We start from the raw sequence: 26,556 nt of genomic DNA on the forward strand, positions 1-26,556 counted from the left end.
GCATGTAAGCTTCTGACCCACTGGAATTGTGATACATTGAAATAAGTGAAATAATCTGTCTGTAAACAATAGTTGTGAAAATGACTTGTAAGGCACAAAGTCGATGCCCTAACCGACATGCCAAAACTATAGTTTGTTAACAAGAAATTTGTGGAGTGGTTGAAAAACAAGTTTTAATGACTCCAACCTAAGTGTATGTAAACTCACAACTTCAACTGTATTTTGGGTTCTGATGTGGTACGCCAGTTGAACTAAGCTCATGAGCCATTTTTCAGTTGGATTCTTCAAGAATCAATCTCCTTTAAAATATTACTAATACCACATTGATGAATACCAAAGGGACAATTTTGCATTGTGGTTTGCTTTCCACCTAATAAAAGGCAGGAAGTGCTAGTCAAACCAACACACTACCGCCAGTGGCAATACTTGGGAGTAAAATAAAACGCTGCCTTTTTGTCTTTGGGAAAGTACTAAAAAGTGAGAGAAGTAATAGTTGAGTAGCCTGGTCCCAGATCTATTCATGCTAACCAACTGCTATGGTCATTGTCACATCAAATGACACAAACAGACGTGGGACCAGGCTAGGAGCTGAGGAGAGTGGAGTGTTTCTCCATGGTTCTGTCACATTGAGAAGTCACATGGTTGGCTGCAGCCCAAGCCTCCAGGCAGCCCAGGCCCAAGGTGGAGACATATTCCTGGGATGACCATGGGCTGTGTACTGGCTGCAGACAACCAGACTTCCTTTCCCGCTGTTTCCACACACTCACACATGCGCACACCGCACACACACACCACACACACAACCCCCAAGTCGCACCACAAAACAACACCCACAGCTCTCCTTATGTAACAGCAGTGGGTTGTAGAGGAAGGAGCGCGAGAGGGAGGGAACATCATTGATGAACAGAAAGAGAGAAAGATTGAGAGGGAGGGAGATGAAGGGATGTTAAATGGTCTTAGAGCTAGGAATGGGCTCACAGTTGAGTACCTGAACAGTACAGCGCAAAAATGGAGTCTGGCTCTCAAAGTCAAATTCAGAAGGGTTTTTAAAAGGGTAAATTTTGTTCAGTGGACATGCCTCACGTGTTGTACATGTGAGTCTACTCTTCTGAGTTGCCTAATTGGAGCTATAGTCAGTCAGACCGTCGTTGTTTCTCAACACAAGGGTGGGAGTGACATCATCATCCCATCCCAGTAAACACATCAGTAGTAATCCTGGTAATGTACACTGTGTAGTTAGCTAGAGGTTCATTGGTTCACTGATTTTTCTCCTGTTGTTGTTGCTGCTGTTTGATTTTGCAGCTTCCATGTTTGTTTGTCAGTGCCAATGCCCAAAAGCTTAGCTTGCTACGGGCTATAATAGATCATTACACACAGCTCCACTCAACTCAGCTGGCAGTGTTTCAGTGTTTGCATTCCATAGAATAGGAGTCACACCGCATTCCAGTTACAACTTCACTGTGGTGCATAAAAATCTCCTCTCCAGACCGCAGGGCAGGGGCCATGTGTTTTGAATTACCCCTCGGTTTCTCATTTATGGCATCTCTCCCTCATTTTCCCTCTCTCTCACCCTCTACTCCTCCCCTCCTGTTTTTGTTCCCCCCTCTCCTTCACTCTTTCACACTCTACTCTTCCTTCTCTTCTCACCCTCCCCTTCTCTCACACACATCATCTCCCAACCCTCCCCCTCCCCTCCGTGTATTGCCCCACCCCACTCTCTCTTTCCCTCTTTCCCTCTGTCACTCTCACCCTCTCCTTCCCTCCTCTTGTCCCCCACTCTTTCTCTTTCACATCTCATGTTGTGATAGACTAGTTTAGCCACCATGAAAGCATTCCACTATACCAGCATTTGAGGATATGGTTGCCCGTGACAACCAAGCTGTCAATAGTGCAGGGGATTTTCCATTGAAAACAGGATAATGGGGTTATAGAATAGAATATATTATAGAATATACACTGTTTACAAAACATTAAGAACACCTGCTCTTTCCATGACATAGACTGACCAGGTGAATTACAGGTGAAGCTAGGATCCCTTATTGATGTCACCTGTTATATCTACTTCAATCAATGTAGATGAAGGGGAGGAGACGGGTTAAAGAATGATTTTTAAGCCTCGAGACAATTGAGACATGAATTGTGTATGTGTGCCATTCAGAGGGTGAATGGGCAAGACAAAAGATTGAAGTGCCTTTGAACGGGGTATGGTAGTATGGGCTAGGCACACCGATTTGTGTCAAGAACTGCAACGCTGCTGGGGTTTTCACTCTCAACAGTTTCCCATGTGTATCAAGAATGGTCTACCACACAAATGACCTCCAGCCAACTTGACACAACTGTGGGAAGCATTGGAGTCAGCATGGGCCAGCATCCCTCCGGAAGGCTTTCAACACCTTGTTAGAGTCTATGCCCCGATGAAATGAGGCTGTTCTGAGGGCAAAAGTGGGGTGCAACTCAATATTAGGGATGTGTTCCTCGTGTTTTGTACACTTAGTGTATTATATAATATAGTATAATATAATTAAATGAAGTAGAATAGAATATAGTCGAATATAATAACTTTATATCAAACTACATGTGCATAACAGACAAAGCCCCCTTAATTTTATAGAATAACAGCCAATGCATAAAGTGAAAAGTAGAGAGACACTTGAGTTGGAATGAGTTCAGTATGGATACCCCACAACTTGAACCCAATGAGGGGTCACACAAGGCAGTGTCGCTGCGCAGGCAGAATCCCCCCTATAGACGTGGGCATGGTTGCAGTCCGCGGGCGCCAATTGAGTGTGACATTCACAACTGTTGCTCCCGTCCCCCTCTCTATCTGCTGGAGAAATCACCCGTGCAGAGAAAGCATGGTATGAAATGAAACCGCGAGCCAATTATTATTTCAAAGGATATGTCATTTCGGCTTTACTGGTTTTCTTGTCTCAGACATATGGAATATGTATAGGGAATCTGGCAGACGCTCATGCTTAAATTAAGAAATATTTATTTGGTAGCATTAATTAACCCGGTCATAATTTTGTATGAAATATTTATTAAATAATAAATACATATTAGAATGATTCAATACAGTGTTGGCAGTTGATGTAACTGAACTGGCGCGTGCACAATAAGACATTCTAGGTTTATAGATGCCCCACTCTTGAGGTGAACATTTCATGCTCATCCCCGTCTCTCTCAGCAACAGGTATACATTTGATTGACGATCATATGCAGGACATGGAAGATCATCACAATTTCAATAGCTAAAGCACAATAGTTCGTTCCCCATCAATTGGTATTTATTTAGGCCTTACTATTTATTCCCAAATCAATAAACATTAAACAATCAAATCGAATTTCCCAAGAATTCCCAAGAATTGTGAATAAAAACGTGGAATAACAATGTGAAACGATGCTGTATACAGAATAGTATAGATATTCCCTTTCACTTAACCTGTTATACAGGGAGTGCCTTGTTCCAAGCCTTGTCTAAGTGTGTGTAAGAGGCACTTCTTCAACGCTACAATTGAGTCGCTTGATGCTCAAACCTCACTGACTGATACACACCGGTGTACCAATGTGGATGGAATATGATATGGTAATAATAAAACAATCTTACGAAATAAGGGAGGTTATTAAAGACATGTAATGCATTTTTGACAGGGCGTCTTCGTGGCGTGAGAGGAGGAAGACGCAAACAGAGCATGCTCCACGAGCCGCCTGCGAGGCTTTTTTTTCGTCTGGAATTCTGCGGGTTTATAAATGATTCATAGAGTGAGCCTATTTTTAAGAGGAGTAATTGCGCGCAGTTCGCACAGTCAGCCAGTGTGTTACTATCAGCAATGAGTGCGTGTTCTGTTTTCGCGTGAGCGCTTGCGTGTGAGTGAAAGCCGGTCACCAATCTGCAGAGGAGACGGAGAGGAGATTCCACACGACAGAAACAGTAAGCGTGTGGAAACTTCGTGAGAGACAGTCACATTTTTTGGGCTTTAATCCTGGGGTTTGATCGAATATATCGTCAAAGCCTGCCAGCCAGTATAGCCGTTGGACAAGGGAATCAACTGTTGCTGCAGTAGACCGTTTTCAAAGGGACATTAGGCTAGTCACAATTCATCAAGTCTGTGTTGCTGAATCTATACATGAGTTTGAGAATGGATTTTTAACCATCACCTGGACCTAGTTTATTTAGTGTGCTGCGCGCTGGATACGTGTTGTTTATGGTCTGTTCTGATACTGCATAGAGAATACATGCTCTTCCAGAATGATCCCACTCCACGCCTCTCCTGGCTTTTTCATATTGTTTTATCAGATGTTTGTATCAGACAGTAGCAGTTGCTTGTAGGCAAGAAGGCACGTTTGGGCTATTTGAACCATTCCAACGGCAATTGGAGGATTAGAGTGGTTTGCTTCTTTCTCTGTGACCTTGCCTCTCCGGCATTAATCCAGACGGATAGATGCTGATGATGGAGAAGAACGGCATGGACGCGCATCAGGTTGGAATCAATCATGAATACGAGCTGGAGGGCCGGCCTCGGTCATGCTGGCCGCTGCCGCCGTGTCCTGAGGATTTCCCACGGGGAGTGGATGAAGCAAATCGAGGTCTGCCCCTGGCATCTATCAAACTGGAGCAGCTTCAGTACAACGTGCCGACATGCCGCGGCGGAGCAGCGGAGGGAAGAGGTGGCGCACCGGTAGAGCTCAAACATCCATCCGGCGCCCCGGTCCCTATCGCACCCGGCGCACCTACATGCATGTCGGGGGCTTCCCTCGACGTGGCTGGCCAGCTGCGCAAAGCCAAGTCGTCCCGGAGGAACGCGTGGGGAAACCAGTCGTACGCGGACCTCATCACGCGTGCCATTGAGAGTGTCCCGGAGAAGAGACTCACTCTGTCGCAGGTTTACGATTGGATGGTGCGCTTTGTCCCTTATTTCAAGGATAAAGGCGACAGCAATAGTTCAGCTGGATGGAAGGTACAGTAACAGCCTATTGACATTCATAATAATTCGCCTCTATATGTTGATGGTGTGTGTGTTGATAGGGGGTAGCCTTCAGGCCTATGCCACTGTCTTTCCATAAAATACATTTTAGCCTTTGATCATTTCGTTTGGGTTTTGTATCTTAACTACAGGCGGCTGTTCAGACTCCAGCCATAATAATTGATGTCTCTCAACTGATGGTTAAAGTAAAGTATTGTTTCTAACGAGTTCAGGCTTTCGCATTTCCCCACATTTCCCACTGTAATCTCCACGGTGCAGTCAGTCATGACCACGTTTACATGCACACAGAATTCCGGATAGTTGCTCATATCCCGCTTAAGGTCTTATTCGGGATAAACTGGTTACCTTTGATATCCCGCTCACAAGGTTCAATTTATCCAGTTCATGTGGGTTAAATGGAATAGTAACTGAAATATAGACACTAACTGTAGGCCAACTCCTGCAGAATTATGCATTTTTTTGCTGTAAAATTATACAACACATTTACATTTTGTCTTGGGCACAGGAGTGGAGAATTATGAGTTATTTCTTTCAGCAAATCTTGAGAAAATGAGAATGTACTGTGTTTGACACGGATCTTTTTCTCAACTTTTCATTTCCATAAAACCTGTCAAACTGATCATATTTGGACATTTTGCACAATACCAATCTTTACACAGTTTTGGAGTTATTACGTTTTCTCTCCGGTCCCTAAACGAAACATACAATTTTACCGGTGTTAACGAGATCTTTCTGTCGATGTAAGACATTCTAGTGAAATACTTTGTTTAGTCTTCTGGGTCAACAAGTTATGACAGAAGAGAAGCTGCATGTAGGCCTGTCTAACTACAGTTGTCAAACAAATGGCCTACCAAATGTCGGAAATTAGAATAGGCTTTACCAAATTTCGGATATTATAAGCAGAACGTTGTATATATTAGGGGTGAATGTAACCAGTAGGCTATACGGACCAGTACAGAGTATCAGCAAAATAAATTATTGTGGAATTTTGGTGAATCGAACTGTGCAAGTAGCCTACTTCTTAAAGTGATTTGTTTGACAATCAGATGACAACATCACATAACACCCAAGGTAAAAATCTGTCATTCTGCCCCTGAGCAAGGCAGTTAACCCACAGTTCCCCGGGCGCCGAAGACTTGGATGTGGATTAAGGCAGCCCCCCGCACCTCTCTGATTCAGAGGGGTTGGGTTAAATGTGGAAGACACATTTCAGTTGAACAACCGACGAGGTATCCCCCTTTCCCATTTCGACGGTATGCGAAACGGAGCCTGCGCAGACCACGAAAAACAACAGTAAACAGGATAAGATGTTTACATGCCTCATAATCCCATCTAACATCAGCATATCCCAGGCATTTTATCCGGGTTTCTCCTAACCGGGATTCAAGCTTTTTAAGGTTATTGTAAACGGGATATGATGTTTATATGCGTCAATTCAAAACAGAATACTTGAGTATCCCGAACAATAACGGGATATTGGTGTGCATGTAAACGTGGTGTGTAGAAAGGGGCGGTGAGTTGAGTCTGAAAGGGAGGCGGAGAGGGTTACTGGGTTCATCCTGTTTGGGTTTACAGCCTATAGGCTATATAGAGCAGAGATAATCAGTACCAATATAAACGTCTTGTTGTGCTATGGAGGAAAATATTGTCTGCGAGCTGTGCTGTGATGCATCCGTGTCATGATTTTATTACAAGGAGAATATCTGATTGTAGAAGTGACTGAGTGACAACATGTTCAGTTCGAACTCAACCTTGTTTCATTACGCGAGTTGTAAGATTACGCACGGGCTACGCAATTTGATGCTTTTTTTGAACTGTTAGAAAAAAAGGCACAATAACGGGAGATGATGACATGAAGTCACTCCACGAAAATAGAGATGATCCTTTAAATTCTAATTCATATGGGTTTAATCTAATAGAGGAGTGTTTGTGTAATCTACTTTAGTTTACTGCACATTTTGTGTGAGGATTATATTGACACAGTTGTTGGGGAGAGGATTCTTGGTTCTATAGGACCTATTTGTTCAAATCATATAGGCCTAGTCTTACCTCTCCAAGCCCTACTACCATTTAATGGTTGAAAGACAGATTTGAATATTTGATCATTTTTTCCAAAGGTTTAATTAACAAGAGGATCGATTCTACACAGATTGCACTCACCCATTTGATCAGTGCCTTAGACCTTAGGTCGTATAATTTAGCTCTGGTTGTCTTTAGGGCTTGTTTTGAGTCATACCCAGAGGACGCATTGTTTAATACACCCTTCATCTTCCTGTCACTTTGTTACAGTTTTGTGGTAAACACACACACACACACACACACACACACACACACACACACACACACACACACACACACACACACACACACACACACACACACACACACACACACACACACACACACACACACACACACACACACACACACACACACACACACACACACACACACACACACACACACACACACACACACACACACACACACACACTCTCTTAAATATCCCTTACCTGGAATCCTGACTCTCTCAAACAATATACAACACTCATAACATTCTGAGAAAGAAAGCAGTGTTAAGAGAAATAATTAATCTCAATGAAATCCACATTTCATTTAGGTCTAAGTAAGTGCAGGGGACAGGAGTACTCCAATCTTTATGGTTAGGTTTTAAATTGGATTTAAGGTGCTTAGTTCTCCAGTCCCTGTGTGTGTGTGTGTGTGTGTGTGTGTGTGTGTGTGTGTGTGTGTGTGTGTGTGCTTGCTCCCATGGATGCCTAACTGTATGCCAGCTCAGATTCTGCCACAGGGATTTGTGTGTAACGAGGGCTTTGATTGGCTGGTTTGGCAGCGATCTGATAGGCTGAGAGAGTGAAAACAACTCGATTCAATCATAATCAATCATAATAACTGTTAAAAACAGGCACACACATATTGTGCTGTAACAGTGGGCAAAGGGTTTATTAACATTTTAACCACAGAACAACACACACATGTACATCCCCTTTCCCCTTACATGTGAATACACACACACACACACGCACGCGCACACACACGCACGCAAATACACACACATACACGCACGCACACACACACACACACACACACACACACACACACACACACACACACACACACACACACACACACACACACACACACACACACACACACACACACACACACACACACACACACACACACACACACACACACACACACACACACACACACACACACACACACACACACACACACACACACAATCATCCACATCAGTAAGTTGTGGGGGGATGATCAAATCAAATACAGTGTCAGCTGACGGTTATTAAAAGCAGTCTTTAATAGCTGTTGTGAACTGGGTCGTTCCACCAATTCAGTGCCTTTTGAGAAGTGTAGTTTGGTCCAAAGTTTTTTTGATTTCACCTTATTTTAACATTCTGTCATGAAGAGGACATGTTCATGTTTTCCAATCTCATGAGGTTAAATAAAATAATGACTATAGTAAGTGCCTATTAAGTGCCAAATAAAGTAACAGGGTTGACGATTCCATCTTAAATCAGCCATGAAAACCCTTGTGACAGGGGGAATGGAATCTTGTTGTGTGCAACAGGGAGGGGCAATTGAATGCCAGCTTGTCAAATAAAAAAAGAAAAGCTTTTTCTAGCCTGTCAAGACATGTTATACTCTACCCTTGTAGTTTTCCACCACAAAACACTAGACAATGGCCAAAAGAGTATAACTAGCTCACCTGATTTTACACTAGCATTTTGTCTTGGAGATGTTCAATGTTTCTTTTGAAAAAATATTTGAAATGGAGTAGTTTCAGGTGAGGTGTTATATACATGTACCTTAAACCCATACTGGCCTATGAGTGTGTTCCAAACGGATTCTTTGGCTGTTCCCATAGAATAATCCTTTTTGGTTCAAGACAGAACCTTCTGTGGAAAGGGTTGTACATGGAACCCAAAGCAGTTCTATCTGGAAACAAAAAAGGTTCTTCAAAGGGTTCTCATATTGGGACAGCCGAAGAACCCTTTTAGGTTCCAGAGAGCACTGTTTTTTTCTAGGAGTGTAGGAGGTTGAACCTTCTGGGTGGCTGTGTGTGGTGGTTTATCAGTTACATTCCTGTGAGGGGGACCTGCTGGTGTACTGTATACTCTATTGTTATGTACTTGACACTGGTTTCATACAGAAAGTGGGCGTGTGTGTGTGTGTGTGTGTGTGTGTGTGTGTGTGTGTGTGTGTGTGTGTGTGTGTGTGTGTGTGTGTGTGTGTGTGTGTGTGTGTGTGTGTGTGTGTGTGTGTGTGTGTGTGTGTGTGTGTGTGTGTGTGTGTGTGTGCAAGCCGACAATTGTCTGATGAGGCAGGCAACACAGACACTGCCAGCCAGGCAGAAATCTAATGTTCTCTTCTGAAGTGATGACTTAGTTACTTTTGACATGTTGAAAGGTACACAGAGCAAACACAGGGGCAAATGGCTCAGCTCTGCTGCCATTCTAAGCAGGAAACAGAGAGGGAGAGAGAGACACACACGGAGATGGAGAGATGGAGAGAGAGATACAGAGAGTGGAATCTTCAGAGTGGAAGAGAAAGTGGTGGTGGCCCCAGTCCCAGCTGCTGAACACATTGATCGTTAGAAGACTTAACGCATGACTATGATGCTCTAGCCCCTAGCAGAACAGTGCTGAGGAGAGGCAGAGTATTTGTGGTTAGCTAGCTAGAGAGATGGTGAAGGCTACGGTACAGGCTTAAGGCTGATTCACACTATAGGGGCTAACCGAGCCAAGTCAAACCAAGCTGTACTGGCCTGGTTTCACATCCACCATAGTGGCTGGAACCATGTTGTAAAAAGGACAATGTGAAAAAGAAAATATCACAGCCAGCACATTACAGTGTTGATCTTATGGGTTAGGCAGTGTGAATGAGGCATTCAAGAGGTTCCCTGTGCTGTGCCAGCCAGGCTGGTTGGCGTGGGCTCAACAGAAAGCCCTCTGCATGGCTACTCTGTTATTATTGATTATCACAAAGGCACAGCGAAGGGAGAGAGTGCTCTCGAGTTGGCGGGCTTGGCACAGAGTCCACGGCGGGGGATGGAGGGATGAATGGAGAGATAGATGGAGGGAGGAGAGGTGGGGGGTTGTTGTCTAAGAGCGGGACTCTAGAGGTCTATCCTACAGTAAAGCACCATTTCATCAGTCTTTTGAATGGAGGGAAATGGATGGAGGGAAAAAAGAGGAGGGAAGAGAAGTGTTGGAAAGGGTGATGGTGTGTGTATGTGTGAGTTTGTATGTGCTTGCATATGTGTGTGTGGGCGTGTGTTTGTGTGTGTCCCTGTGCGTGCGTGTGTGTGTGTGTCCCTGTGCGTGCGTGTGTGTGCATGCTTGTGTGTGGATTGCCACTAGTCGTAGACAGTATAGGATTTGAGCCAGATGATCCCTTTGTCCCCTCAGTTGATTAAGAGTTGAACTAAAAGCTTCAGGACAGTTGGATAGAGGAAGAATAACAGTTGGAGTTGGATAGAGGAAGAAGAATAGTTGGAGTTGGATAGAGGAAGAAGAACAGTCGGAGTTGGATAGAGGAAGAAGAACAGTTGGGAGTTTATTTCTGAACTCTTTGAGCCTTTAGAGATGGAATGATTGATTTCCAGAGACTATTGATTGATTGAGAACTCAATATTTGTCAAATAAACCTGAAACCTGAAATTTGAACTTGGCTGTGATCCCTGCTGGAATTGAACCCACAACCTTGACATTGTTAGCACCACGCCCTTACCAACTGAGCCAGAAGGTATCAGTCTGGGGGTTAGTTCAGGTCAACAGTTCTCTACAACATTGGTTCTCAACTGGTTTTGCCTCGGGACCCAAATGTAACCAGGTTGTCTCAGCCACAACCCAATATTTGCATCAAACATTTTTTTTTGCCAAAATGCAATCTGTAAAACTATTTTTAATGCTATATTGATAGTAAATATGACAAGTTATATGACAAGGGAACAACATTCCCACATTTTTCATTGTAAATAATTACATTTTGCCCATATTCGTGATGAAGAATGATGATAAGCTTACTGGTTTGAGACCACAAAACCAACCGATATTTTGATACTCACATGGAAGAAAAATAGTTCAGAGATACAATTTATTTAATCACTTTCTAACTGGTTTTAGTAGTTTAACTTCAGACTAAATATCACTGCTCAACAATGATTCCTCTGTATAGAACTTGTTTGTGCTCTCGGTTATCTCAGCGATCACACTCGACTCAGATTGAATAAGATGCTGGGTGCCGCGAAGAGGATGTTCAGCAAGCCACGGAACCATGGAACGGAAACTCCATGCACGCACGCACACACACGCATGCACGCACACACGCACGCACACACACAAACAAGCAGGGTGTCTGTGTGTCGTAAAATGTGCTGGGTCCATGCAGCACACACACACACGCATGCACGCACACACACACGCACGCACACACGCACGCACACACACAAACAAGCAGGGTGTCTGTGTGTCGTAAAATGTGCTGGGTCCATGCAGCACACACACACACAGTCTGCCTCTACGTGATGTTCTCTCAGGGTACAGTTGTTTTTTCCTCAGAAATGATTGCTTATGGGTACCTTCATGTGTGTGTAAAATATTAATGTTGTACATTTTTTCATTCATTGATTTTTTTTGCAAAACACCATACACTAAGTGTACAAAACATTACGAACACCTACCTAATATTGAGTTACACCCCTTTTGCCCTCAGAATAGCCTCAATTTGTGGGGGCATGGATTCTATAAGGTGTCGAAAGCGTTCCACAGAGATGCTGGCCCATGTTGACTCTTGCTTCCCACAGTTGTGTCAAGTCGTCAAGTTGGCTGGATGTCCTTTGGGTGGTAGACCATTCTTGATACACACGGGAAACTGTTGAGCGTGAAAAACCCAGCAGCGTTGCAGTTCTTGACACACTCAAACCGGTGTGCCTGACACTTATTACTATACCCCACTCAAAGGCACTTAAATCTTTTCTCTAGCCCATTCACCTGTTGAATGGCACATATACACAATCCATGTCTCAATTGTCTCAAGGCTTAAACATCATTCATTAACCCATCTCCTCCCCTTCGTCTACACTGATTGAAGTAGATTTAACAGGTGACATCAATAAGGGATCATAGAATTCACCCGGATTCACCTGGTCAGTCTGTCATGGAAAGAGCAGGTGTTTTTAATGTTTTGTACACTCAGTGTATATCCATTGGTTAGCTGGAATGGAATTTTCGTCTCCTGTATATTGGACTGTGATATGTGTTTGTCTCCCCTAGCTATCTGAAAATGAAGGCACTAATTGTATGTGGCCTTGGATAAGAACATTGGTTAAATGCCTAAAATGTCAAATGTTCATGTTTTACAAACAGATCTCATATTACTGTATTTTTTACATTCATTTATTTTTATATATTGAGGTCACAAATGTATAATTTGTACAGTTCTTTAGTAGAAATGTAGTAATTTGTGACATTTGAGTGTGTTAAACCTTGCGGTTCTACTTATTTATCTGAGTGAGGTGGATATGTAGCATTTTTGCAAAACAAACTGGATTATTTGTCTCTCTGAAATGAAACCATCAAGTAATAGATTTTAAACACAATACATGTTTGTCATTGAACAACCCCATTCCATGATTCAATTAGGAAAAAAACACCAATTTCTTTGACAATTTCTTTAAACAATAAAAGCTAGTTTACCAACATTTTGTTGTTCCAGTGCCTTGTATGGCTGATCTGGGCTGGTGAGAATGGTAGGCCAGTCAAACCTGCATCACGGACAATTGGAGAACTCCTTCATTCTGTTACTGTTTTGAAAAGAGTCTGTGTTTCGCTAATTGTTTTGCACTGTGGTGTGTTTCAAGGGTGTTTCAGGACTTGCTTATGTGTTTCTGTGAATGCATGTAAGTGTAAATCAACAACTTCCTCCATACATCTCAATCTATCTCTCTAAACCCTCCCCTCATCACAGCAGAGCAGATTCAGGTATGTGAGAGGAGACTAATCTTAGTGTTAGCAGGTGAACAACCTATTCCCGATGTGGTAGATGAAGTCCCACTAGAAAGCCTGTGGGTATTAGAGCATATCGACTGCAAGGCTGAGGCATGTGCTTATAGGTACTTACATTGTTAATCAGATCTTCATGAGGGCTTTCTCCCTTCGGAGTGCCTGGCTAACTAAGACTGATGGGAGGGAAGCAGTAGAGGACAGCAACACTGTGTGTCTGTGTGTGTGTGCACTTGTATTTGTGTGATTAATGCTGTTAGCTAGAGGGAGGTTGGAGGGCTTAGCGCTCCTGGATGTTGCAGCTGGACTACAGAGAGGCATTCTCTCTAGCTACTACAGTACCTTCTGGGTATTAAACCTCTGTCCTGGGGCCACCGTACCGTATGAACCATTTAACTGACCAAGGAGCGGTTTGACCTCTCTGACCCTGTTCACGTTAGGAGCCATTTCTTCCTCCTCTCTAACGGCTCTTTACCTGCTCCTTACCCAGTCACATGATTTAGAACTTCTGATGGGTTGTTCATCTGTTTTGGCCCTAGTGTGAACAGGGTCTCTGGTTTGGCCCTAGTGTGAACAGGGTCTCTGGTTTGGCCCTAGTGTGAACAGGGTCTCTGGTTTGGCCCTAGTGTGAACAGGGTCTCTGGTTTGGCCTTAGTGTGAACAGGGTCTCTGGTTTGGCCCTAGTGTGAACAGGGTCTCTGGTTTGGCCCTAGTGTGAACAGGGTCTCTGGTTTGGCCCTAGTGTGAACAGGGTCTCTGGTTTGGCCCTAGTGTGAACAGGGTCTCTGGTTTGGCCCTAGTGTGAACAGGGTATCTGGTTTGGCCCTAGTGTGAACAGGGTCTCTGGTTTGGCCCTAGTGTGAACAGGGTCTCTGGTTTGGCCCTAGTGTGAACAGGGTCTCTGGTTTGGCCCTAGTGTGAACAGGGTCTCTGGTTTGCCCCTAGTGTGAACAGGGTATCTGGTTTGGCCCTAGTGTGAACAGGGTATCTGGTTTGGCCCTAGTGTGAACAGGGTATCTGGTTTGTCCCTAGTGTGAACAGGGTCTCTGGTTTGGCCCTAGTGTGAACAGGGTCTCTGGTTTGCCCCTAGTGTGAACAGGGTATCTGGTTTGGCCCTAGTGTGAACAGGGTCTCTGGTTTGCCCCTAGTGTGAACAGGGTCTCCGGTTTGGCCCTAGTGTGAACAGGGTATCTGGTTTGGCCCTAGTGTGAACAGGGTCTCTGGTTTGGCCCTAGTGTGAACAGGGTATCTGGTTTGGCCCTAGTGTGAACAGGGTATCTGGTTTGGCCCTAGTGTGAACAGGGTCTCTGGTTTGGCCCTAGTGTGAACAGGGTCTCTGGTTTGACCCTAGTGTGAACAGGGTATCTGGTTTGGCCCTAGTGTGAACAGGGTCTCTGGTTTGGCCTTAGTGTGAACAGGGTCTCTGGTTTGGCCCTAGTGTGAACAGGGTCTCTGGTTTGGCCCTAGTGTGAACAGGGTCTCTGGTTTGGCCCTAGTGTGAACAGGGTCTCTGGTTTGGCCCTAGTGTGAACAGGGTCTCTGGTTTGGCCCTAGTGTGAACAGGGTCTCTGGTTTGGCCCTAGTGTGAACAGGGTCTCTGGTTTGGCCCTAGTGTGAACAGGGTCTCTGGTTTGGCCCTAGTGTGAACAGGGTCTCTGGTTTGGCCCTAGTGTGAACAGGGTCTCTGGTTTGGCCCTAGTGTGAACAGGGTCTCTGGTTTGGCCCTAGTGTGAACAGGGTCTCTGGTTTGGCCCTAGTGTGAACAGGGTCTCTGGTTTGCCCCTAGTGTGAACAGGGTCTCTGGTTTGGCCCTAGTGTGAACAGGGTCTCTGGTTTGGCCCTAGTTTGAACAGGGTCTCTGGTTTGGCCCTAGTGTGAACAGGGTCTCTGGTTTGGCCCTAGTGTGAACAGGGTCTCTGGTTTGGCCCTAGTGTGAACAGGGTCTCTGGAAGCAGATACTGTGGTCAGAATAGAGGAATCACAACGCATTTTATTCAACGCTCTGTTGACTGGATGACAAATACAATGTTGTGAGAGCAAAATAATGGTGGGATTGTCGAGAAGAAAAACGGACCTCATTACCAGAACACTCAACTCTTTTATGCCATTATCAGTCACTCATCATGCTAATTATTCTCAATGAAGTATCCTCGTGTTCAAGTGATGTTCTGCATCAGTCAGGATTCTCGCTGTTGTTGTCAGAGTCTACTGTTCATCCTCTCATTGACTCATTCCAGGGTTTTAATTCCACTTTGATTAGCAGTGACGGGATTTTTAAAAACTCAATGATTTGAATTGTTTTTAAATAAATGATGTGCTTGTGTTAAATATATATAAATTAGTTTGAACCCAGCCGATGTCACCATGATTACATTTGTTGAATGTATTTGACAAAATTAAAATATATACATGTATAGCCAAATACATGCGGTACACACTTTAAAATGTAGTACCATGCTAACATGATGACAGGTGAGGACAGGGCATATATCTCCACCTAGCTTAGCCTGAGCTACTGTATGCAGTTGGTACATCAGACTCACCTTGCTGATCACTGCAGATCGGAATGAAAGACCCATGTTAGCATGTTGGCATACATACTTGTTGTGATGAAGACTGCCAAATATCTAATAATACCTAGTCACGACTTACCAACCCTATTAAAACAAACCAACATACCCATCTTACACAATTGTTACACAATTAAATAGACTATGTATAATATTATGTACAGTATTTAACATATGAATATTCATAATTTACATTTTGGATGATTGTTGAATCCACCACAAATGAATGTAAATTAAGTAATTCAAGGCGCTATCTCTCATTTATCATTTAATAGTTTTCGGTTTGGCTGAACAGATTAACATTAATAACAATGAATGAATTAATATCAAAATGAATATATTAAGACACTGCATGTAGAGTTTTGAATAAGTGTGTTCTTTCTGAGGCTGAAAAGTCATGGGGCACAATGCCGCCAGAGGTTATGAGCGCAAGACAGCCGCTCAAACTGGATTTTTGTTTCAGTTTGAGTAAAATAGGTCAGGATTCATAGCTCTCAGAGTGTTTATCATTCTGCACGTGACGGCTGACGGCCGGGGAAACACGACTGATAGCCTTGAATGAACCCAGACTCTCTTGGTCTTTCTCCCTCTGTCTCTCTCGCCCCCCCCCCCCCTCTCTTTTTGCTCCCACTCTCACTCACTCAATCTCCCCCCCTCTCTCTCCTCTATCTGTCTTCCTTTGTCTGTCTCTCTCCCTCTCTCTTTCTCTCTCTCTCTCTTTCTGGATTGCCCCTTCTCACTCTACTTCTGTAGCCGGAAGGCTCTTCAAATAAGTGAGAATGTCAGTTTCCCAGTTCCCTCACTAAATTGCTCATTAATACAAAGTAGAAGTATGGTTATATAAACCTGTATGTCTGTGAAACAAGCCCATAAAGATGCATTCTAATCTACATATCTCCTCTATCTCCCTCCACTCATCTCTCTTCTCTGTTTCTCTTCTCTGTCTTCTTCTCCTTCTCTCCACCTATCCTCCAATGTGATAGACTGTTTCTGACTGATTTATGAGCCCATTTTAAGTCTGACTTCATTAAATCCTTGATGCCGTTAGTCTTTGATGACGGCCGTGGTGGTCGAACTGTGGATTTAATGGACGCATTCATCTCTCTCTTCAATGGTGTTGCTGAGTGGAAGGTGGCCACCATAAGACGACACACTAAAAGATGAGTTACAACGACAAAGGGATGGAATGAGAGAATGGCAAAATGTAAAGGAGGGAGCTAGGACGCCGAGGAGGAGGAGAGTAACATTAAAAGAGGAATGGGAGAAAGAGGAAAAGCCTATTCTAGTATGATGGTGGCAAGATATAAAAAACGAATTAAAAGCATTTTTTTCATTTATATTTTAAGTTGTGAAGAGGAATGATTAGAGTATATAGTATCAAATCAAATTGTATTTGTCACATGCGTCGAATACAACATAGACCTTATGGTGAAATGCTTACTTTACAAGCCCTTAACCAACAGTGTAGACCTTACCATGAAATACTTACTTACAAGCCCATAACCAACAGTGTAGACCTTACCATGAAATACTTACTTACAAGCCCATAACCAACAGTGTAGACCTTACCATAAAATACTTACTTTACAAGCCCATAACCAACAGTGTAGACCTTACCATGAAATACTTACTTACAAGCCCATAACCAACAGTGTAGACCTTACCATAAAATACTTACTTACAAGCCCATAACCAACAGTGTAGACCTTACCATAAAATACTTACTTTACAAGCCCATAACCAACAGTGTAGACCTTACCATAAAATACTTACTTACAAGCCCATAACCAACAGTGTAGACCTTACCATGAAATACTTACTTACAAGCCCATAACCAACAGTGTAGACCTTACCATGAAATACTTACTTACAAGCCCTTAACCAACAGTGTAGACCTTACCATGAAATACTTACTTACAAGCCCATAACCAACAGTGTATACCTTACCATGAAATACTTACTTACAAGCCCATAACCAACAGTGTAGACCTTACCATGAAATACCTACTTACAAGCCCTTAACCAACAGTGTAGACCTTACCATGAAATACTTACTTACAAGCCCTTAACCAACAGTATAGACCTTACCATGAAATACTTACTTACAAGCCCATAACCAACAGTGTAGACCTTACCATAAAATACTTACTTACAAGCCCTTAACCAACAGTGTAGACCTTACCATGAAATACTTACTTACAAGCCCATAACCAACAGTGTAGACCTTACCATAAAATACTTACTTACAAGCCCATAACCAACAATGCTTTGAGAAGTTAAAAAAAATAGAAGTTAAAAAAATACAAAATAAAATAAAAATGATTCAACAGTAGCAGTAAAATAACAAGCGAGGCTATATACAGGGGGTACTGGTACAGAGTCAATGTGCAGGCTATATACAGGGGGTACTGGTACAGAGTCAATGTGCAGGCTATATACAGGGGGTACTGGTACAGAGTCAATGTGGAGGCTACATACAGGGGGTACTGGTACAGAGTCAATGTGGAGGCTATATACAGGGGGACTGGTACAGAGTCAATGTGCAGGCTATATACAGGGGGTACTGGTACAGAGTCAATGTGCAGGCTATATACAGGGGGTACTGGTACAGAGTCAATGTGGAGGCTACATACAGGGGGTACTGGTACAGAGTCAATGTGGAGGCTACATACAGGGGGTACTGGTACAGAGTCAATGTGGAGGCTATATACAGGGGGTACTGGTACAGAGTCAATGTGGAGGCTACATACAGGGGGTACTGGTACAGAGTCAATGTGGAGGCTACATACAGGGGGTACTGGTACAGAGTCAATGTGGAGGCTATATACCATAGCTCAGTTGGTAGAGCATGGCGCTTGTAACGCCAGGGTAGTGGGTTCGATCCCCGGGACCACCCATACGTAGAATGTATGCACACATGACTGTAAGTCGCTTTGGATAAAAGCGTCTGCTAAATGGCATATATATTTTTTATATATATATTATTATATATATATATATACAGGGGGTACTGGTACAGAGTCAATGTGGAGGCTATATACAGGGGGTACTGGTACAGAGTCAATGTGGAGGCTATATACAGGGGGTACTGGTACAGGGTCAATGTGGAGGCTACATACAGGGGGTACTGGTACAGAGTCAATGTGGAGGCTATATACAGGGGGTACTGGTACAGAGTCAATGTGGAGGCTATATACAGGGGTACTGGTACAGAGTCAATGTGGAGGCTATATACAGGGGGTACTGGTACAGAGTCAATGTGGAGGCTATATACAGGGGGTACTGGTACAGAGTCAATGTGGAGGCTATATACAGGGGTACTGGTACAGAGTCAATGTGGAGGCTATATACAGGGGTACTGGTACAGAGTCAATGTGGAGGCTATATACAGGGGGTACTGGTACAGAGTCAATGTGGAGGCTATATACAGGGGGTACTGGTACAGAGTCAATGTGCAGGCTACATACAGGGGGTACTGGTACAGAGTCAATGTGCAGGCTATATGCAGGGGGTACTGGTACATAGTCAATGTGCAGGCTATATACAGGGGTACTGGTACAGAGTCAATGTGGAGGCTATATACAGGGGTACTGGTACAGAGTCAATGTGGAGGCTATATACAGGGGGTACTGGTACAGAGTCAATGTGCAGGCTATATACAGGGGGTACTGGTACAGAGTCAATGTGGAGGCTATATACAGGGGTACTGGTACAGAGTCAATGTGCAGGCTATATACAGGGGGTACTGGTACAGAGTCAATGTGCAGGCTATATACAGGGGTACTGGTACAGAGTCAATGTGCAGGCTATATACAGGGGGGTACTCAATGGTACAGAGAGTCAATGTGCAGGCTATATACAGGGGGTACTGGTACAGAGTCAATGTGCAGGCTATATACAGGGGTACTGGTACAGAGTCAATGTGCAGGCTATATACAGGGGTACTGGTACAGAGTCAATGTGCAGGCTATATACAGGGGTACTGGTACAGAGTCAATGTGGAGGCTATATACAGGGGTACTGGTACAGAGTCAATGTGGAGGCTATATACAGGGGTACTGGTACAGTACTGGTACAGAACCAACAGTGTAGACCTTACCATGAAATACAATGTGGAGGCTATATACAGGGGGTACTGGTACAGAGTCAATGTGCAGGCTATATACAGGGGGTACTGGTACAGAGTCAATGTGCAGGCTATATACAGGGGGTACTGGTACAGAGTCAATGTGCAGGCTATATACAGGGGGTACTGGTACAGAGTCAATGTGCAGGCTATATACAGGGGGTACTGGTACAGAGTCAATGTGCAGGCTATATACAGGGGTACTGGTACAGAGTCAATGTGGAGGCTATATACAGGGGTACTGGTACAGAGTCAATGTGGAGGCTATATACAGGGGTACTGGTACAGAGTCAATGTGGAGGCTATATACAGGGGTACTGGTACAGAGTCAATGTGGAGGCTATATACAGGGGGTACTGGTACAGAGTCAATGTGCAGGCTATATACAGGGGTACTGGTACAGAGTCAATGTGGTACAGGCTATATACAGGGGGTACTGGTACAGAGTCAATGTGGAGGCTATATACAGGGGGTACTGGTACAGAGTCAATGTGCAGGCTATATACAGGGGGTACTGGTACAGAGTCAATGTGCAGGCTATATACAGGGGGTACTGGTACAGAGTCAATGTGCAGGCTATATACAGGGGGTACTGGTACAGAGTCAATGTGCAGGCTATATACAGGGGGTACTGGTACAGAGTCAATGTGCAGGCTATATACAGGGGGTACTGGTACAGAGTCAATGTGCAGGCTATATACAGGGGGTACTGGTACAGAGTCAATGTGCAGGCTATATACAGGGGGTACTGGTACAGAGTCAATGTGCAGGCTATATACAGGGGGTACTGGTACAGAGTCAATGTGCGGGGGCACCGGTTAGTTGAGGCAATTGGGGTAATATGTACATGTACAGTTGAAGTCGGAAGTTTTTCACCATTCCTGACATTTAATCCCAGTAAAAATTCCCTGTCTTAGGTCAGTTAGGATCACCACTTTATTTTAAGAATGTGAAATGTCAGAATAATAGTAGAGTGAATGATTTATTTCAGCTTTTATTTTTTTTCATCACATTCCCAGTGGGTCAAAAGTTTACATTCACTCAATTAGTATTTGGTTCCATTGCCTTTAAATTGTTTAACTTGGGTCAAATGTTTCGGGTATCCTTCCACAAGCTTCCCACACGAAGTTGGGTGAATTTTGGCCATTCGTCCTGACAGAGGTGGTGTAACTGAGTCAGGTTTGTAGGCCTCCTTGCTCGCACACACCTTTTCAGTACTGCACACAAATCTTATATGGGATTGAGGTCAGGGCTTTGTGATGGCCACTCCAATACCTTGACTTTGTTGTCCTTAAGCCATTATTTCTACCTCATGAAGCCATCTATTTTGTGAAGTGCACCAGTCCCTCCTGCAGCAAAGCACCCCCACAACATAATGCTGCCATCCCCGTGCTTCACGGTTGGCAAGGTGTTCCTTGGCTGGCAAGCCTCCCCCTTTTTCCTCTAAACATAACGATGATCATTATGGCCAAACAGTTCTATTTTTGTTTCATCAGACCAGAGGACATTTCTCCAAAAAGTACGATCTTTGTCCTTATGTGCAGTTGCAAACCGTAGTCTGGATTTTTTATGGCAGTTTTAGAGCAGTGGCTTCTTCCTTGCTGAGTGGCCTTATGAGTGGCCTTATCGACATAGGTTATGTCGATAAAGGACTCGTTTTACTATGGATATCGATAATTTTGTACCTGTTTTCTCCAGCATCTTCACAAGGTCCTTTGCTGTTGTTCTGGGATTGATTTGTAATTTTTGCAACAAAGTACATTAATCTCCAGGAGACAGAACGCTCTCTTTCCTTCCTTGTATGACGGCTGCGTGGTCCCATGGTGTTTATACCTGCGCACTATTGTTTATACAAATGAACATGGTACCTTCAGGAGTTTGGAAATTGCTCCCAAGGATGAACCAGATTTGTGGAGGTCTTTGGCTGAAATCTTGGCTGATTTCTTTTGATTTTCCCATGATGTCAAGCAAAGAGGCACTGAGTTTGAAGGTAGGCCTTGAAATACATCCACAGGTACACCTCCAATTGACTCAAATGATGTCAATTAGCGTATCAGAAGCTTCTAAAACCATGACATCATTTTCTGGAATTTTCCAAGCTGTTTAAAGGCACAGTCAACTTAGTGTATGTACACTTCTGACCCACTGGAATTGTGATACAGTGAATTATAAGTGAAATAATCTGTCTGTAAACAATTTTTGGAAAAATGACTTGTGAAATGCACAAATTAGATGTCCTAACCGACTTGCCAAAACTATAAAGTTAAAGTGACTATGCATAGATTATAAACAGAGAGTAGCACCAGTGTAAAAGAGGGGTCTGGGTAGCCCTTTGATTAGCTGTTCAGGAATCTTATGGCTTGGGGGTTGAAGCTTCTATAAAGCCTTTTGGACCTCGACTTGGCGCTCCGGTACCGCTTGCCGTGCGGCAGCAGAAAGAACAGTCTATGACTAGGGTGGCTGGAGTCTGTGACAATTTTTAGGGCTTTCCCCTGATACCACCTGTTAAAGAGGTCCTGGATGGCAGGAAACCTGGCCCCAGTGATGTACTGGCAGTACACACTACCCTCTGTAGTGCCTTGCGGTTGTAGGCCAAGCAGTTGCCATACCAGGCAGTGATGCAACCAGTCAGATGCTCTCGATGGTGCAGCTGTAGAACCTTTTGAGGATCTGAGGACCCATGCCAAATATTTTCAGTCTCCTGAGGGAGAATAGGCTTTGTTGTCTTACAACTGTCTCTGGATAAGAGCGTCTGCTAAATGACTTAAATGTAAATGTAAATGTAGTGTGTTTGGACCATGATAGTTTGTTGGTGATGTGAACCCCAAGGAACTTGAAGCTCTCAACCTCCTCCACTACAGGCCCGTCAATGAGAATGGGGACATAATCTGTCCTCCTTTTCATGTAGCCCACAATCATCTCCTTAGTCTTCATCACGTTGAGGGAGAGGTTCTTGTCTTGGCACCACACGACCAGGTCTCTGACCTCCTCCCCATTGTCTGTCTCATCGTTGTCGGTAATCAGGCCTTCCACTGTTGTGTCATCGGCAAAGTTGATGATGGGGTTGGAGTTGTGCCTGACCATGCAGTCATGAGTGAACAGGGAGTATAGGAGGGGACTGAGCATGCACCCCTGACGGGCCCCCGTGTTGAGGATCAGTGTGGCGGATGTGTTGATCCCTACCCTTACCACCTGGATCCAGTTGCAGTGGGAGGTGTTTAGTCCCAGGGTCCTTAGCTTAGTGATGAGCTTTGTGGGCACTGTGGTGTTGAACGCTGAGCTGTAGTCAGTGAATAGCATTCTGATATAGGTGTTCCTTTTGTCCAGGTGGGAAAAGAGCAGTTTTCAGTGCAATAGAGATTGCATCATCTGTGGCTCTGTTTGGGCGGTATGCAAATTGGAGTAGGTCTAGGGTTTCTGGGATAATGGTGTTGATGTGAGCCATGACCAGCCTTTCAAAGCACTTCATGGCTACAGAGGTGAGTGTTACGGGTTGGTAGTCATTTGGGCAGTTCACCTTAGTGTTCTTGGGCACAGGGACTATGGTGGTCTGCTTGAAACATGTTGGTATTACAAACTCAGTTAGGGAGAGGTTGAAAATGTCAGTGAAGACACTTGGCAATTGGTCAGCGCATGCTTGGAGTACATGCCCTGGTAATCCGTCTGGCCCTGTGGCCTTGTGAATGTTAACCCGTTTAAAGATCTTACTCACATCAGCTACGGAGAGCGTGATCACACAGTCATCCGGAACAGCTGGTGCTCTCTTGCATGTTTCAATGTTACTTGCCTCAAAGCGAGCATAGAAGTAATTTAGCTCATCTGGTAGGTTTGTGTCACTGGGCTGCACGTGGCTGTGCTTCCCTTTGTAGTCTGTAATAGTTTGCAAGCCCTGCCACATCCAATGAGCATCTTAGTCCTGTATTGCTGTTATGCCTGTTTGATGGTTCGTCGGAGGGCATAGCGGTATTTCTTATAAGCTTCCGGGTTAGTCCCACTCCTTGAAAGCAGCAGCTCTACCCTTTAGTTCAGTACGCATGTTTCCTGTAATCCATGGCTTCTGGTTGGGGTATGTATGTATGGTCACTGTGGGGACGATGTCATCGATGCACTTATTGATGAAGCTAGTGAGTGATGTGGTGTACTCCTCAATGCCATCGGAAGAATCCCGGAACATATTCCAGTCTGTGCTAGCAACACAGTCCTGTAGCTTAGCATCTGCTTCATCTGATCACTTTCTTATTGACTGAGTCACTGGTACTTCCTGCTTTAGTTTTTACTTGTAAGCAGGAATTAGGAGGATAGAACTATGGTCAGATTTGCCAAATGGAGTGCGAGGAAGAGCTTTGTGCGCGTCTCTGTGTGTGGAGTAAAGGTGGTCTCAAGTTTTTTTCTCCCTCTGGCTGCACATTTAACATTCTGTTAGAAATGAGGTATAACTGATTTGAGTTTCCCTACATTAAAGTCCCAGGCAACTAGGAGCGCCGCCTCTGGATGAGCGTTTTCCTGTTTGATTATGGCTGTATACAGCTCATTGAGTGTGGTCTTAGTGCCAGCATCGGTCTACGGTGTTATATAGACAGCTATGAAAAATATGGATGTAAACTCTCTTGGTAAATAGTGTGGTCTACAGCTTATGATGAGATACTCTACCTCAGGTGAGCAAAACTTTGAGACTTCCTTAGATTTTGTGCACCAGCTGTTGTTTACAAATATGCATAGGCCGCCTCCCCATTTCTTACCAGAGGTTGCTGTTCTATCCTGCCGAAAAAGCTTAAAACCCGCCAGCTGTATATTAATCATCCACGATCCGGTGAAACATAAGATATTACAGTTTTTATTGTCCCGTTGGTAGGATGTATATGCTCGTAGTTTGTCTATTTTATTATTGTTTGATTGTAAATTGGCTAATAGGAATGATGGTAAAGGTAGATTACCCTCTCTGCAACGGATCCTTATAAGGCACCTGGACCGTCCATCCACAATACCTCTGTCTTTTCCTCCTGCAAATGACGGGGATCCCCTCGGGATCAGTAGAAGCCACAGAAGAACTAAACAGACGGGATAAGGCATCAGGCTTGGTGTTTTTGCTACCCGGACGGTAAAAATCACAAACTTTGACGGGCATTAAGTCTTTCAGAACGGATGTACTGGTTCTTATGGTAAATCCTTCCCATCTAACTAAGCGTTGAAGAACAATCAATTCCTCCAGTATGGGGATGAGTAATCGCAGACCCTGATATCAAGAAGCTCTTTTCTAGGTCATAAGACGGACGGTTCTTTTAGAAGATCAAAAGCTCCCTGGGCGGAAACCATTAAAACACGTTTGACAAATAAGAGCTGTACAAATAATGCAAAAATAGAAATTAGCGAAACCTAAAAAGCGCTGCAACTCGACACGTGACCTTGGAACGGGCCAATCATGACAGCTTGGACCTTAGCGGAAATCTGAATGCCTTCCTTAACGGAACCGAGAAAAGTGCACCATTCTCATTCATGTAGAGACAATTCTCTAAAAGGCGCTAGAACACGTGAACATGGAGGACGGTGAAAAAATCAGGATATCGTCAAGATAGACAAAAACAAAGATGTTCAGCATGTCTCTCAGAACATCATTAACTAATGCCTGAAAAACAGCCATTATTATAGAACCCGGTACTCAAAATGCCCTAACGGAGTGTTAAACGCCGTTTTCCACTCGTGATGCGCATGGTAAGGTTACAGAACATAAAGACCTGGCTCCCTGCAGAATCTCGAAGGCTGATGAGGGGATGGAGTTATGTCATTCAGCCCTCGAATCCACGCAGGGCGCAGAGTACCGTCCTTTTTCTTAACAAAAGAACCCCGCCCCGAATCGGAGAGGAAGAATATAGTGAGATGGAGGACAGAAAATAATCATACGTTCGGGAGCCGATAGAGTATAGTCTACCCCGAGATGGAGGAATACTACAATCAGAATGAGGAGGAAGGGAGTTGGCTCGGGACCGATGAAGACCGTGCGCAGATCATGATATTCCTCCGGCACTCCTGTCAAATAGTTCCTCCTGAGAAGTGGGGACAGAAGAAATGGGAGGGATGGCAGAATCACTTCAGACAAGAAACGTAGGATAGGATAGTTACTAGACCAATTAATAGATTATGACATACTAGCCAGGGATGACCCAAAACAACAGGTGTAAAAGGTGAACGAAAAATCAAAAAAGAAATAGTCTCACTGTGGTTACCAGATACTGTGAGATAATGTTAAAGGTAGTGTCTCAAATCTGATACTGGGAAGATGACTACCATCTAAGGCAAACATGGGCGTAGGCTTGTCTAACTGTCTGAAAGGAATGTCAGAATCATAGAGTATAAACAACCCTGAGATGGACTGCAGAACCATAGAGATGGACCGACATAGTAGTAAGGATGGAAGAGACCTGAGAATCACCAGTAGCCCTCCGCTTATGATGAGCTCTGGCCTTTTACTGGACATGAATTGACAAAATGTCCATCAAATCCGCAATAGAGGCACAGGCGGTTGGTGATCCTCCGTTCCCTCTCCTTATAGATAATACCTCCCAGCTGCATGGGCTCAGTCTCTGAGCCAGAGGAGGACATGAACAGGGAAACATAGAGCTCTCTTCCACGAGCTTGGTGATCTACCCGTGTTCTATGCGGATGGCGAGAATCAAAGAGTCCACACTGGAAGGAACCTCCCGAGACCCTCCAGAAAACGAGCGAGCAGCGCCGGCTCGTTCCAGTCACTAGAGGCAGCAAGAGTGCGAAACTCTATAGAGTAATCCGTTATATCGATCACCTTGGCATAGTGAAAAAACTGGAGGACATCT

General features: G+C 44.1%; 1 protein-coding gene across 1 annotated transcript in view; it reads left to right on the forward strand.

The window, feature by feature from the left end:
• The first annotated feature begins 3,676 nt into the window (after positions 1 to 3,676).
• LOC124043371 (forkhead box protein O6-like) overlaps positions 3,677 to 26,556 on the forward strand; it is a 70,043-nt gene continuing 47,163 nt past the window's right edge. Inside the window, exon 1 of the mRNA XM_046361926.1 lies at positions 3,677 to 4,958. Coding sequence (XP_046217882.1) covers positions 4,443 to 4,958 — 516 coding nt within the window. The 5' untranslated portion in view covers positions 3,677 to 4,442. The remainder of the gene's footprint in view (positions 4,959 to 26,556) is intronic.

The sequence above is a fragment of the Oncorhynchus gorbuscha genome, linkage group LG09, assembly GCF_021184085.1.
Source record: "Oncorhynchus gorbuscha isolate QuinsamMale2020 ecotype Even-year linkage group LG09, OgorEven_v1.0, whole genome shotgun sequence".
Lineage (NCBI taxonomy): Eukaryota > Metazoa > Chordata > Actinopteri > Salmoniformes > Salmonidae > Oncorhynchus > Oncorhynchus gorbuscha.